The 15,997-nt window shown below is 38.8% G+C and overlaps 1 protein-coding gene across 1 annotated transcript in view; it reads left to right on the top strand.

Moving 5' to 3' along the window:
- Positions 1-3,516: 3,516 nt before the first annotated feature.
- Positions 3,517-15,997, top strand: part of LOC139936187 (uncharacterized) — a 70,765-nt gene continuing 58,284 nt past the window's right edge. Inside the window, exons 1-9 of the mRNA XM_071930950.1 lie at positions 3,517-4,063; positions 6,582-6,612; positions 6,851-6,967; positions 8,110-8,227; positions 8,940-9,005; positions 9,324-9,389; positions 10,913-11,054; positions 11,655-11,694; positions 15,818-15,971. Coding sequence (XP_071787051.1) covers positions 3,820-4,063; positions 6,582-6,612; positions 6,851-6,967; positions 8,110-8,227; positions 8,940-9,005; positions 9,324-9,389; positions 10,913-11,054; positions 11,655-11,694; positions 15,818-15,971 — 978 coding nt within the window. The 5' untranslated portion in view covers positions 3,517-3,819. The remainder of the gene's footprint in view (positions 4,064-6,581; positions 6,613-6,850; positions 6,968-8,109; positions 8,228-8,939; positions 9,006-9,323; positions 9,390-10,912; positions 11,055-11,654; positions 11,695-15,817; positions 15,972-15,997) is intronic.

Raw genomic sequence — 15,997 nt, forward strand, 5'->3', positions numbered from 1 at the left:
GGACTTCTTGAAAGTGTTTAGATACCCAGGTGAAAATTCCAGTTGAAACCAGTTCAACTGGTTTTAACTGGTCCCAACTGGTCCAGTTGAACTGGGATTTGGTAACTGGTTTAACTGGTTTTTAACTGGTTAACTGGTTTTGAACTGGTTTGACTGGTTTGACTGGTTTTGAACTGGTTTAACTGGTTTCGAACTGGTTTTAAACTGGTTTGACTGGTTTTGAACTGGTTTTACTGATTTGAACTGGTTTAACTGGTTTCGAAATGGTTTAGCTGGTACAAACTGTTTTGTGACTTGTCTGAACTGGTTTTCAACTGGTACCAACTGGTCCAACTGATTTTGAGTGCATCAACTGTTGTCACCAGTTAGCAGGTTTGCTTATATAATGACTGACAGACAGAAAGTCTGACTAATATGTAGCCCGGCGGACAGTCAGTCAGCCTAAAACTTTTGTCAACATCACCACTAGTGCCATGATTTTAGTCATGCTAAGATCAAGCTCATTACGCCTGTAGGATCCGATCCAAGTATACACTTTTTGGGCTTTGCTTTCTACCTATGGTGTGTAATTTTGAAGTGCGCTGACCAATATGATACACCAAAATTTGTTTTAGTACCAAATTATAACTACATGTATATAAACTTACACACATTTAAGTGTAACTTTTGTTATACCTACAATGGTTTTGAATAAACATAGAGTTCTATATTTGTGCATAATTAATTAGATCCCGCCCATTTAATTCTAACAAATTGCATTTATGTTTTTGTTCAGTATAATATTTACTTTAATTTGGGGATGTGAATTTAATGAGTGGATTTCCATTTTTTGTATAAACCATCAATGATGGGCAACTGTGGGAAACAAAACACAAACAACAATCTGGTTCCAACTGGTCCCTGTTTAAGAATGACAGTTTTGGTAACTGGTTTCAACTGGTCGATGTTCATGAGAATTATTAAGACCAGTTGGTAACTTTTTCCCTCAACTGGTTTCAACTGGTCCCTGTTCATGAGAATAACCAGTTGGTAACTGATCCTTTCAACTAGTTTCAACAATGGTCTCTGTGGGTGAGAAAATCCAGTTGCTTATTGGTTTCAACTGTCCCTGTTCATAAGAATTAGTGTGACCAGTTGGTAACTGGTTCCTTCAACTGGTTTTAACTGGTCCCTGTTCATGAGAATAACCAGTTGGTAACTGGTTCCTCCAACTATATAATTTCAACTGGTCCCTTTGGTAATTATTTCCAGTTGGTAACTGGTTCTTTCAACTGGTTCCTGTTGACACCACATGAATGGCCAGTTGCTAACTGGTTCCTCAACTGGTTGCAACTAGTTCCTGTTGACACAACAAGAATTACCAGTTGGTAACTGGTTCCTTCAACTGGTTTGAACTGGTTCCTGTTTACACCACAATAAGTACCAGTTGGCAACTATTTCCTTCAACTGTTTTCAACTGGTCCCTGTTTACACCACAATATTACCAGTTGGCAACGACTTCCTTCAACTGGTTTCAACTGGTCCCTGTTGACACAACAAGAATTACCAGTTGGCAACTACTTCCTTCAACTGGTTTCAACTGGTCCTCGTTGACACAACAAGAATTACCAGTTGGTAACTACTTCCTTCAACTGGTTTCAACTGGTCCCTGTTGACACAACAAGAACTACCAGTTGGTAACTACTTCCTTCAACTGGTTTCAACTGGATTTTTTTCAAACCAGTTGAATCCAACTGGTACAAGTTGGACACCAGTTAATTCCAGTTGAACCCAGTTGAAACCAGTTGACTGTTCAACTGGTTTCAACTGGATTTTTCACCTGGGTAGTTACACTTTGCGTAGATTTTGTTTGGAACATTTGTTGCTTCCCTAAGTAAGTTCCTAAATCCCCTTCTTGCATCTCTACCACGTGCTCTGTTGATACAGACTAGCCCACAGGCCTCGCTTGGGAAGTTGACCCGGTTCAACTTTTCGCCAGTCCCGCTCTCAACCCCCTTTCGTCGTCTTCCTGGAAGTCGTCAGAGTCACTTCTTGGACTTCGGAGCCAATCTGATGTCGACCTTTCAAGACAGAGTCTCTGCCAAGTCCAGTTGAAGCGCGGAACCAGCTAAGACCTATTATATATCATTGTGTATTTTTGTTGCCATTAACTGCTTCAGTATTTCTTATTGTTGTTTCCTTTTTTCAAAACTGCGATTGTTAATATTTCCTCAGACTCATATATTGTTGAGTATTTTTACTTGTTGTTTCACCTTGGTGAATTGCCGTTCAAATATCATTTCGCACTGTTGTGAACCGTTGATAATACTGAAGGAGTTAATATGATTTTGAACCATTGCCTTATTGATTGTTTTTATAACTGAATGCATTGTGTTGTATTTGTTGAATCCTTGATATTGAGATATTGAGATAATTTTCATAATAATAATAACTATAATTGAGAGAGATGAGAATCTAACTAAATTGCTGTCTGTTGTGTTTTCTTTCTTAGCAAACATTCCGATATTCTTAATCGAACCACGTCGTAGGCTCTTGATTATTTAAAAGAGGTAAAAACCTGTGACAATAATAACATACCGCGATAATTTGCTGACTGAGTGAAACTAAACTGATGCCAATCCCTGTCTCCCCCCCCCCCCCTTCTGCTCTTTACGTCCGCAGCTGCTTGAAGAGAAAACGCCACGGGTCGTCGGAATTAATTAGTATAGGTAACAAATATTCATGATTCTCATCTTGACTGATGAAGAGGAAACGACACGGACAAGAGACTAAGCAAGCACTGGTTCAAACAGCACATACATTGTTCATAAACCAAACGAGAAACAGGGAACCAGCGGCAGTTACCATAGAACGTGCATGGTTGAGTTCGTGGTTTAGCTTCAGACGTCTGTTCTGTTTTATAACACCCCTTGCAAGTATTCTGCCTGCTCATTGGTTTAGAGCGCGTCACATGACATGTCTTAGTTTTGCTAGACGGCGGCCGTGTGATAGTGCGTCGGTTTGCCATGCGTTAGTCCGAAGACTAGCACACTGCGCCGTGCGCTAGTCCGACAGACTAGCACACGGCGTGCAGTACCCAGACGTCCATTGCGTGTACGAGGATGATAAATTAATAGTCTGTAACCATTTCGGCTGCACGACACTACATGCAACACAGTAAGTAAAAGTGTTTGCAATCTGTATTCGCGTCGTCCGTGGATTGTAGCATTCAGGTCTGTAACTTAATAATAATAGTACAGTATTTAGAAATGTTTGGGGTGTTATAAAACAAATATTGACTGCTTTTACTCGTGCAATGGTTAAAAACTATGACTCCCTCGGTGATTCCCGGAGCGTTCTATTTTCCCTCGGCTTCGCCTCGGGAAAATAGAACGCTCCGGGGATCACCTCGGGAGTCATAGTTTTAACCATAGCACTCGAAGCAGTCAATATTTGTATAATATATCTCCAAAAACTATAGAGTTGTATATAAGAACTAGAGCGCGCACTGGCCTATATACGCGTCCCGGTATGCGAGCAGGCGGCCATTTTCTAAGTTGACAAAACAGATAGCTATCTCACAGCGTGTGTTTGTGCGGCCATTTTGTAAGTTGAACAAACAGCATCGCGTGAGCGTTCAATAAAAAAAAACCCTCAAACGTGTATTTCATATTCAACGCGCGTGCAGAATGACGCGCTTGTCATCTTGCGGTCCCGTGGCGTTTGTGCACGAAGCATCACTCGTGCGCCGTCTAGTTTTTATACATAACTCTCTGCCAAAAACGCACACCATAACTTGTAAGAGCACGCCCTCACTTGGTTTGTTTTTGCCAATCCAACATGGCGACCTCCATGGGAGAAGTGAAATGTGCATTGGCTTCACAGAAAGATGGTGTAAAACCTATCAATTCTTTACATCATGGGGACAGAAAATTCTACAGATTACCACAGGAATCACAACCACGGATCGGCGCTAAGAAAAACCAGATTAAGAGCGACAGTATGGAAAATTTCATGTCATACATCGACCATAATGTGATTGGACGAGACACGATTTTTTATGGGCCATTCGGGCAGCGGCAAGGTAAGACAATTTTGTACAACACAACTTGTCAAGACTGGGACTCGATCAAAATAACCTTTGGAAAAGTTTCTGCATGAAATTAATATAGTATTTAATTTACCTCGATGAGATATCCCTTTTTGTAAAAATGAGTGAAATGTGGCGTCATACTAGCCCAGGTTGGACTCCTCCGTTGCAGGCAACACGACGGAGTCCAGGGTATAAAGGTCCCGTACCACTGTACCATTGTGAAAAATTTTCAAAAATCTGTTAAAAATGTTTCTACCTAACTCGGGAGTCTGAACTTTTACTCACATGTTCCTTGTAGTTGGAACTCAAAGATCGCATTATTATTTAAAATTGTTGAATTTCCTCCTTTGGTGTTAATATTTTGTGAAAAGAAAATTGAAATTAGCGTGTTCCGATCCTACGTCATGCATAGTTGCGATAACGTAACCCTCCTGCCGATGGCGGAGCCGGAGGAAACGTAACCCTCCTGCCGACGGCGGAGCCGGAGGGTTACGAGTCACTTCAATCGAAAAACGGCAAAATGGTCAAACACCTCCAATTTCAACAGCTAGTCAACAGATTTGCTCAATTTTTACCCCTTTCGAAAATCATGACATAAATTCTATGAACACGACCTTAATCCTCAATATCTAATGAATAACATTCAACACACTATTGAGAAAGTATTTTGAAATAAAGTACAAAAACTTACCAGATCCCGGAGCGAAACAGTCACAAATTTCCCAGGTTCTATTTTGAACCTGTCGCTTCGCCATTTTGTGACTTCCCGATGTTCATTGCTGTGGGACTAAACCATTCTGTAAAAGGGGTGTTATAAGGCAGCGCGGCAGTGCGTGTGCGCTGTCCGCAAATCTGTTGACTAAAATATTTCGCCGTTTTTCGATTGAAGCGACTCGTAACCCTCCGGTTACGCCGTCGGCAGGAGGGTTACGTTATCGCAACTACGTCATGCACTAACTTCTGTGTAAACACTTTCTTGCACTGATCACTGGCGGCCTACTATTTGCAGCCAAATCGCTGTCAACCTGCGTTAACCGAACACCAGACAGATGGATAATAGTCAGTGAGCAATTTACACAAAGCGCAGAACTATGCGATATCGAGCATTGACGTAGCCGGAAGCGTTTTTTTCCTAGGACAAATGAGGCCACTTTTTACCATAAAAAAAAACATACGCGCGCAGGAAAGCGCCCTCTGTTGTCCGCTTATGTACAGGAAGCACTGTGAAAAAGCCAGACGGCGGCAGACGTTTTGGTGCACGCTTAGAATTTTTTTTTTTTTACGGGAAAAAAAACTTGATATTTGTAACCAAAATTCAACCGGAAATTTATGAAAATTCTATTTGAGCTGGAATATTTTATGCCTCCTGGATTTTAAATTGTATATTGGAGGAGTTGAAGGCGAGTTAACGGCACCTAACTTGTTTTGACGGCTAATAGCGGCCAGATAATGCACTGTACTCAAAGCCATGCGCACTTGGGCTCACACTATCAAGTGGTACACGATGATCAACATCGCCAGCGCAGAACTTCGACATATTTTCGGATATAACTTCTTCCATGGATATATTTGTTAGCTGTGAACTCGTTGAGAATATAGTGAGGGACACTATGAATATATGAACGGAATTTCAGCTTCTCAAATCAGTTAAAAAATAAAGAAAATTGTAGTCAAACTTGTGTTTGCATTATAAAGAACCTTTATACCCAGGACGTCAGTGCAGAGTGGCACTGACTGACGTCCTACCAGGGCTAGCGCCATACATGATACACTGCCATGAGTGACTGCAGAAAGTTATAATGATTAGAATAAATATAAAATAATGTCATCTAAGTCTATTTAGTATACTTAGTTACTGAATCACAATTTCTTAATTTTGTGTAATTCATAATCATGTATATAAAACAATGTTTGTAGGAGAAAGATTGGTTGTTGCTACTACCAGATTCCTTGGAACTGTTTATTTCAGTTTCTTCCGGCTATATCGTCTCTCGTTACAGGAGACGAAAGCCGGACGAAACCGAAATAGTTCTAGGAGTAGGTGGTTGCCAGCTTGGTGTTTATATCCCCTTGTGGGAGTTTGCCGAGTTCCCTTGATGGGAAGATCATCTAAACAAACAAACAAACAAATGAATGTATGAACTTACAATTTTCTTTTTAGGAAACAAGCAAGAACAGCGTTTATATTGTTTAGTTTTAAATTTAGAAGAACCGGCCAACTCGGGGTCAAGTGAACCCAAAAGGACCTCTACCTAAACTGTAATGTTGACACTGCAGCAGTTTGCTTGGGAAAAGAGCACATGGAAAACATAAACCCACCCCCCCCCCCCCCAAGTATATTCTTTATCCTAATAAATCTAATTGGAAAAAAGGCAAGAAAAAAACCTCCCCCCAAAAACAACCTCAGCCCCCCCCCCTCAATTAAAAACAAATTAAAACAACAAAATGTACTAAAACAAACAATGAAAGACTTTTGAAACAGCTAACAGTTTCTATTTTGTTATTGCAGTTGTGTATTGTGACTACACGGCATCAGGAAGGTGAGTATTTGGATTGATCATAGTAATTATTATATTTTTATTAATTTATTTATAAAAAAAATTCATTAGATTTTAGCAGATGCTTTTAGCAGAATCTTTGGATGGACGGATCTTTACTCTTGGATAAATAGGTGCCATTTAGAAACTTGAATCCATCAGTGCCCGCCAGTTTCTTGAAGGGTTTAGATTAATTGACCATAGGAATGAAAACTAAAATAGTATTGTTCTTATTTTGTAGATCACTGGAAATGATTGAGGATTATATAAGACAGCAGGTACTTCCTTTGTACGGAAATACTCACACGACAACAACAGTTACCTCATTGCAGACTACACTCTTCAGACATGAAGCTAGGTATGACATTGCAACAACAGGGCCCAATTTAATGGGTCTGTTTACCGCCAAATTCTGCGCGTACGCTCACGATTCACCGCTTTCGTGCCAGCGCCGAATTTCTTCGCTAGCCTTGTAAGTGTAGAATGCCTAGTGAAGTGGAGTACGCACGCGCAGAAGCCAAAATTCGCTGCTGATCCGTGAAATACGCTTGCCATAAGCACAGAATTTCCTGCTTGTGCTTACGGTAAGCAGAGCCATGAAATTGCCCCCTGGTCATTGCCTTGGTGCTCTGAAATGCTCCAGTAGAAGTTCACAGTTTCCACATAGGGTTGCCTTTACCAAGCAGAAAATGTTTTGGTGCCCTTGCCCTTTATAAAAACGAATCATACAGGCCGGCTACAACCTGAATCTGACTATATAGTCGCCAAAGCATCCTAGTGGAAAAATCACACCAACATTTTTGTAGAGAAGACAATGAAACAATTTAAGTTTTAGACATGGGAGGAAACCCCCTATAGGGAAAACCCTTTGCTGTCAGGTAGGGACTGAAAAACCCAATCAACATGCAAAGCCCTGGTCAGCGCTCGAACTGGGGTCCACAGAGGTGAAAGGCATGGAGAGAAACTACTGAGCCGACCAGTGATTTCCCAATCACTTATGGTTCAGTCAGAGTTGTAAAGCTGTTTGAATTTAACTTACTCTCAAAATAATTGTTAGTCCTTTCAAGAGATATGGTGTTGCCCCCTCATTAATCGTATATTTGGCTTTCCTGTGTTCTTAATATGCACTACATTATCAACAGAGGGCGCTAACATACGCATGGTGCTCTTACACACAAACCACTATCACACACTACCACTGGCACTCCTGCGACAGCAGTTTGTGTATTACAGCAATGTTTTTGCAATGAGTTCATTCAGATACCAACTTCATTGAGCAGTAAACTTTTAGACAGATGAAACAAGGATATTTTTTTATCTGTACAAGTCCTGTGTAGTACCTGCAAGAGGCCAAGACGGATTGTGAATCCGCCCTCTGTTGTTGGTAATTAGAGATGTTACACCCTCAACTGTGACAACTCAACTTTAAAGATGTACCCCACGGAACCAAATTATTCACCCTAATTTTAGTGTGACTTTTTTTTTCTGTTCTCGTTTTAGAGATATCATCCGTAACGCTGTGAACGCTAGTGAGCATGACGCTGTGATCTTTGTAGGTACTGGATGCACAGCTGCGGTACATAAACTCATACATAGTCTTCATCTACAGTCACCACCTGTGAGTATTCTTCGGCAATAGACCCTTCCCATAAAATATGTAAATTGCACATAGCGCGTGGGCATTAACGTTTTGGTTGGCAAAATGAGGAACATCGAGCTGTTTTCTACACAGCTAATGGGTGCGTGACGCAGACGCGATTGTGCGTCTGCTTAGTGCACAACTCTACGGTGTTTGCCAACCAACAGGGTCTGTACGCATGCGTGAATGTAATTAGCATATTTCATGGGAAGGGTCCATTACTTAAACCCTCCCACTGTCTGCCAATTCAAAATCATTCACTGTGGTTACTATTGGTGAATGAAAGAGTGTCAACAAGATCTTAAGCGGCTGTTTAAAAAAGGCTTGGTTGTGGCCATGCGCTGAAGGAGCAAGCCAAAGGCACAAACCTGCAATGTTTCCTTTTAAACAGCTATTTAAAACAGAGTCGCCACTCTTATATTCAGATACCTTTACGTTAAAAAAGGTCCAAAATCCTTTTAAAGTTGAGAACAAAGTTGAGAGTTTAGTCTCAGCTCACCTTGACTCTGTGTTGAACCATATTGAGCACTATAGCTTCTTTTGCAGTTTTAGAGCTTGGCTTTTAATTTTTAAAGTATTGCATGCAAGTTTCAAAAAGTTGCGCAAGCCAAATATGTCAACTTAAATCGGGCTGTGAAATTTGCAGGTGACTTCAGATGGTTAATTTCTTTACTTTTTTTGTTCCAACCAGGTTGTATTTGTTGGCCCGTATGAGCACCACTCCAACTTGTTACCATGGCGAGAGATAGGAGCAAATGTAAGTAGATTTTAAAAATGTACAAAACTCCAATTTGAATGTTTCATGAATTTAAAGGGTTACAACCCCAAAACTAAGCGTACAAACACTCAAAAAGTCTAGCAGTAGAAGTTTAAGAGAGCTGAGAAGAGCAGCAATTGAAAGAGAACAGGTGATGGCGGCGACTCTAGGAGTGCGCCCCCTTTACAATTTGAGGATGAGGCGCTCAGATGCAATCCTTTGCTGAATGATGATGGGGAACCCCCAAAATAACATACAAAATCAATGGCGGTGTGAGATTTTATGAAATTTAGATTTTTACTTTCAACCCTTTGTCAGGTTGTGCAAATAGCTGAAGATGAAGCAGGCCTTGTTGATTTGTCCAGTTTAGAGGATGAACTAAAGGTAAGAGAAACTAAAAAACAAGAACAGTCTTCGACTTTTTTGACTACAAATTTATTAAAACTGTATTAATTGAACAATCTACATTTCTATTTAATAGTTGTTTGAATTTTTGCATTTGGGAAAAGAATTTTATTTGTTTTTTTCCCTTACACCGAATTGTATTAAGCACTGTAAACTCGGTACTTTCCTGAGTACTGTGAAGAAAACAATCCAGAGGAAAGTCACTTTGGTGGGATTCAAACCCATGACCTTTGCAAGGCTTCACCAGTTTCTAACCACTAGACCATCGGGCTAGCCCAATGGCTATAGAGGTGGTTTGAATCTTTAGCAGCAGCTACTGCAACGATTTTAAAAGAGTGATTTGCCCGTGGAGTTTTTTCAAAGAACTCTTGAAAGTAATGAGTATACGGTGCTAAATATACATCGGTGTAAGGCTAAAAGCAAATTATACATTTTTATTATTAAAACTGAATGTCTAATTGAAACTACCGGTACAGATTTGACTACAAAAACCACTATTTATAAATACCTCAGACAGTTTCGCTATTTGGTGGAGAGCGCGTCACGTGGGGTGTTTAAACCTTTGATAATGACCAGTGTTTATGACCGGTTGTGAGCGGATACTCTGCGCTAGTCTTGATGCAAGACGTTTCTTGTTACGGGCGATGCCGTGCTGTGTGTTGCACCAAGACTATACGCGCATGCGCACGAACGGAACCGGAAACTGTCAGAAATAGGCATTCAACACATGCGTATGGACGTCGTACATGTAACATGTACTGTACATACCATGGCGGTAGAAACATACAGAGCTCAAGCACTCGGAAACGGATAAGTGTTACAGAGTTTTTTACTTTATTACGCCTTTTTTAACTAAAAAGGTAGTTACTAGTTCTTTCACAGCCGTTTTAAACCTTGCAGGGTCGAATTGCCAAGTGATAAAGGCCCTCGCCTTCGGCTCGGGCCTTTATCACACAGCAATTTGACCCTGCCTGTTTAAACGGCCATGAAAGAACTAGTCGCTACACATTTATTCCCTTATTATAATATGATCAGTTATGATTTAGTTGGTAAGAAATCTGTTTAAGATTGGTCATGGGTTCAAGTCCCACCGAGTAACACGCCTGTGATTTTTGTCAAAGAACTTGGTAGTTTTGAGTATACAGTGGTAACACACATCGGTGTAAGGGTTAAAAACCCAATAATATTCTTTATCCTCTTTTTTCATCTAAGAAATATATTCCTTTCTAGCTACAAACTAATGCTGCAAGTTTACATGAATTCATTTCTGCAAGGGTTCCAGAGAGAAGCACTGCTAGCTATAAATGGGATGGGGCTAGCAATCTCTCTCAGAACAAATTGACAATACGACTGATAAGCACAATATTGACAGGATAAGCACTGACCACAAATGGATTTTGCAACCCTCCCTCACCAGGACAGCAGCAATGCTTTTAGGAGTGTACAACACTTCAAGATTTAAGATTCAATAAGTGAATTAATTTGTTTGTTTTACATTACAGAAGTGGCACCCGACTGGTCGCCAGCTAATTGGCTGCTTCTCTGCAGCTTCTAATGTGACTGGTATCTTGACAGATGACATTAAAGTGACATTGATGCTTCACCGGTACTCCGCGTTGGCATTCTGGGACTATGCTACTGCAGGTAGCGTTTTATTTTTGTTTTGTTTACACCGCAGCGAGGGGTTTTGTGTTTTAACTCTGTTAATTTCTGTCTTGTGATGAGACTATACTTTAGTAATAGCGTCGTTTTATGCACACCTCCCCCTGTGAAATCTCTGCTTTAAAGCAGATTTCCGCTTTTTTCAATTGATCAATTCAATACAGTTATATTTTATTTTGAATGCATATTTTGTTTGATTGTGTCAACAGCCAAATATATACGAATATATTATAACAATGGAAAAACAGTGTTTCGCTTTAATACTTGCTCACAAACGCCTGTGTGCGGTCAAAAATACTGTGAATTGAAATAAGCAACTATTTGTTGGGTCCTTAAATGCTATTAAAAAAAAACTATTTACAAATAATTTTCGCAATTTGTAAAACAATTAATGATGGCCAGCTGTTTTTCGACTCCAGCTGAGTCTTCTTCAAATGCTAATTGAAGGCGTTAAGAAAAACTTCATCAGGCCATTAAAAATGTTTGTATTTAAAAACATAGGTCATTTTGAAACAGCTATTTCCCTCTTTCCATTCAATTGGTATTGGCATTTTTAAAAATCTTTTTTTGTTTTGTTTCCAGGACCATATGTTGACATCAATATGAATCCGGTAATCTCAGGGTAAGTTTTAAAGAAAAACTTGAAAACTTCAGAAATTTCCTGTAACAAGTCTATGTAAGAGATGTTAAATTTGCATCAAGGATATAAAATATTAATTTTGGTTTTTACCCACACACCGATGTGTGTTAGCACTGTATACTCAGTACTTTCCCAAGTCCTGTGAAAAAATATGTAACTCGGGTGGCATTGGAATGCCACCCGTGTAACATGCCTGTGATATTTTTTCACAGGACTCGGGAAGTACTGAGTATACAGTCCTAACACACATTGGTGTATGGGTAAAAACCAAAATTAAGACAAGTCTATGGTTTTAGTGTTGATGAATATTTGAAATTGGCTGTAATTTGGTCAAAACAATTGTGTGCGTATTTGCATTAGCAGGATTATGTTTTGGGTTTTTTTAAAGAGAAAATAGAGCAGCTGTTGCAAACTGCCTCCCAATCAAATGTACCTGTAGTATGAATAAAATTACTGGCTGGGTCTTTGGACTCTATTATGGTTTAAATTTCGTTATTGCTCAATGACCATTTTAGCATTCGGGAAAGACTCCGCTAGGTTTAAAACATCAGGCCACTTACTAATTTTTGGATTTTTGAAGAAGCATTTTCCTCGTCTATTTTGCCTGTGTCACCAATTAACAGTTACAATCTCTTTAATTTGAATTTAATTATTTACTCCCAATGCATAACAGAATTAAATTACCCAACTCTAATAACAACCCTGAATTTTTCTGAAGAAGCCCAAATAAACGGTTCAACCTCAACCTCGTCCCCAGGATGTGTCGAGCGGTTACAAGGTTGACCGCTCTCTCACCCTGGTATTGGATCATTTACATATCCAAATTTTTTGGATACGTATGCAAATTCAAATAGTCTTGCTACTTTTCGAAATTCACATCTTCGTCATAATCTCGTAGTACATGTACGGTACAAGATTGAATAGCTTGTTTGTACATTGTTGGTTGCCGGCAGCTGGCTGTACCTATGAATAAGGAACATGTTCTAATATTGTAAAGTCGTTGTCCAATCAGGGTCCAAGTAGGAGTTTTCATCCCAGGGTTTACTATTGTAAACATGGTTGAAAATAAAGTAAACCATGGGGACGAGGTTGGTTCAACCCCTATTACAGACATTACTCTTTTCTTAACGGCTTACCTGGACTACCTATAATCACATTTTAAAAAGTTGTTGTACCCATTATATGTAACCTTTCACCATTACTGTTTTTGCTTGATTCCTCACATTTTTAAAAGTTAAAACAAACTATTTACGCCTGTATTTATCAGCAAACTTAGGAGTTTCATTGTCACCGATACGCTAATTTTAAAGTGATTAAAGTTGTCAAAAAAGGTAATTGTCCCTTTATATGCAAACTTCTCCCATTACATTTTGGAGGCTTGCTTGCCACCGATACGCTAATGTTACAGTGATTAAAGTTGTCCAAGACAAGTAATTGTCCCTTTATATGCAAACTTCTCCCATTACATTTTGCAGGCTTGCTTGCCACCGATACGCTAATGTTACAGTGATTAAAGTTGTCTAAAACAAGTAATAGTTCCTTTATATGCAAACTTCTCCTATTACATTTTGGAGGCTTGCTTGCCACCGATACGCTAATGTTACAGTGATTAAAGTTGTCCAAAACAAGTAATAGTTCATTTATTTGCAAACTTCTCCTATTACATTTTGCAGGCTTGCTTGCCACCGATACGCTAATGTTACAGTGATTAAAGTTGTCCAAAACAAGTAATAGTTCCTTTATTTGCAAACTTCTCCAATACATTTTGAAGGCTTGCTTGCCACCGATATGCTAATGTTACAGTGATTAAAGTTGTTCAAAACAACTAATAGTTCCTGTATATGCAAACTTCCCCTATTACATTTTGGAGGCCTGCTTGCCACCGATACGCTAATGTTACAGTGATTAAAGTTGTCCAAAACAAGTAATAGTTCCTTTATATGCAAACTTCTTTAATACATTTTGGAGGCTTGCTTGCCACCGATACGCTAATGTTACAGTGATTAAAGTTGTCCAAGACAAGTAATAGTTCCTTTATATGCAAACTTCTCCTTTTACATTTTGGAGGCTTGCTTGCCACCGATAAGCTAATGTTACAGTGATTAAAGTTGTCCAAAACAACTAATAGTTCCTTTATATGCAAACTTCTTCTATTACATTTTGCAGGCTTGCTTGCCACAGAAAAGCTTATTTTAAAGTGATTAAAGTTGTCCGAAACAAGTAATAGTTCCTTTATATGCAAACTTCTCCTATTACATTTTGCAGGCTTGCTTGCCACCGATACGCTAATGTTACAGTGATTAAAGTTGTCCAAAACAAGTAATAGTTCCTTTATATGCAAACTTCTTTAATACATTTTGGAGGCTTGCTTGCCACCGATACGCTAATGTTACAGTGATTAAAGTTGTCCAAGACAAGTAATAGTTCCTTTATATGCAAACTTCTCCTTTTACATTTTGCAGGCTTGCTTGCCACCGATACGCTAATGTTACAGTGATTAAAGTTGTCCAAAAACAACTAATAGTTCCTTTATATGCAAACTTCTCCTATTACATTTTGCAGGCTTGCTTGCCACAGAAAAGCTTATTTTAAAGTGATTAAAGTTGTCCAAAACAAGTAATAGTTCCTTTGTATGCAAACTTCTCCTATTACATTTTGCAGGCTTGCTTGTCACCGATACGCTAATGTTACAGTGATTAAAGTTGTCCAAAACAAGTAATAGTTCCTTTATATGCAAACTTCTCCTATTACATTTTGCAGGCTTGCTTGCCACCGATACGCTAATGTTACAGTGATTAAAGTTGTCCAAAACAAGTAATAGTTCATTTATTTGCAAACTTCTCCTATTACATTTTGGAGGCTTGCTTGCCATCGATACGCTAATGTTACAGTGATTAAAGTTGTCAAAAACAAGTAATAGTTCCTTTATATACAAACCTCTCCCATTAATTTTTGGAGGCTTGCTGGCAGAAAAAAAAGCTAATTTTACAGTGATTAAAGTTTTCCAAAAAAGGGTGACAGTTCCTCTACATGAAAACTTCTCCTATTACATATTGCAGGCTTGCTTGCCACAGATAGCTAATGTTACAGTGATTAAAGTTGTCAAAAAAAAGGGTGACTGTCCCTTTATATGCAAACTTCTCCCAATACATTTTGGAGGCTTGCTTGCCACAGAAAAGCTTATTTTACAGTGATTAAAGTTGTCCAAAAAAGGGGGACTGGATATGCAAACTTCCTCTATGTCATTTTGAAGGCTTGTTTGCCACCAAAAAGCTAATTTTACAGTGATTAAAGTTGTCCAAAAAAAGGTAATTGTTCCTTTATTTTGAAAAGAAAAGAACTGTTTTTTAAACACTGACAATTCTGAATGGCCCCCTTAGTAAACTTTCCCCCATAACATTTTGGAGATTTTACTGCACTATCTGTTTTCACATAACTCTATGCTGTCTGTTATCCATATTGATATTATTTAATTCCCCATTTAGGACAAGTCAGCAGTCCTCTGCACAAAAGGGGAATCAAACCTTAAATACTGTTTTCCAACATTCCGTTTTTGTCTTGCGAGATCAAACCTGATTGTTTCACTCATTTCTCAAAAACAAATGCATTTTAATCAAAAACATTTCAACAGGAGTTTTTAATCATATTGCCTGTTCAGAACTACACAGCCATTAGTGCAATTTTTAAGGATTTGACAAATTCCCTTTGCATATTTTGGCGCTCCTGGCAATTGGGTTTACTGATAAAGACTGGTCTCCAAAGTAACTGTTTGGCAAAACAACCCATTCTAAGTCAAACTATTGTTGATTTTTATATTTTGTTTCAGACTTCTACGCATATTTAGTTTAATGACCTTTGATTGTTACAAATATGTAAATGATACCTGTAAATGGTGTTAACTCGCTGTTGGATAACGAATAAATAAATCAAACAAAATAAAATAAACAAAATTAATATAAAATTGACCTTATAGTTCTGAGCAGACGATTTGTAAGTTATGTACAAATCTTTGAATATTTACATTTCAAAAAAAAAAAAAGAAGGAAAATAATGCTTACATTTCACATTTAACAAAAATATGCAAACCCTTTACCTCCCAATACAGGACAAGTCAGCAGTCCTCTGCGTACAAGGATGCCGTTTTTCTATCTCCTCATAAGTTTGTCGGCGGAGTAGAAACACCAGGCGTTCTGGTTGCCAAGAAATCTCTCTTCAAGAACCCAGTGCCAAGCGGTGGAGGGGGAGGATCAGTCTTTTTCGTAAGTTTTGTTTTCTTCTCTTCCAT

This window comes from Asterias amurensis, chromosome 4 (assembly GCF_032118995.1).
Source record: "Asterias amurensis chromosome 4, ASM3211899v1".
In the NCBI taxonomy this organism is placed as follows: domain Eukaryota; kingdom Metazoa; phylum Echinodermata; class Asteroidea; order Forcipulatida; family Asteriidae; genus Asterias; species Asterias amurensis.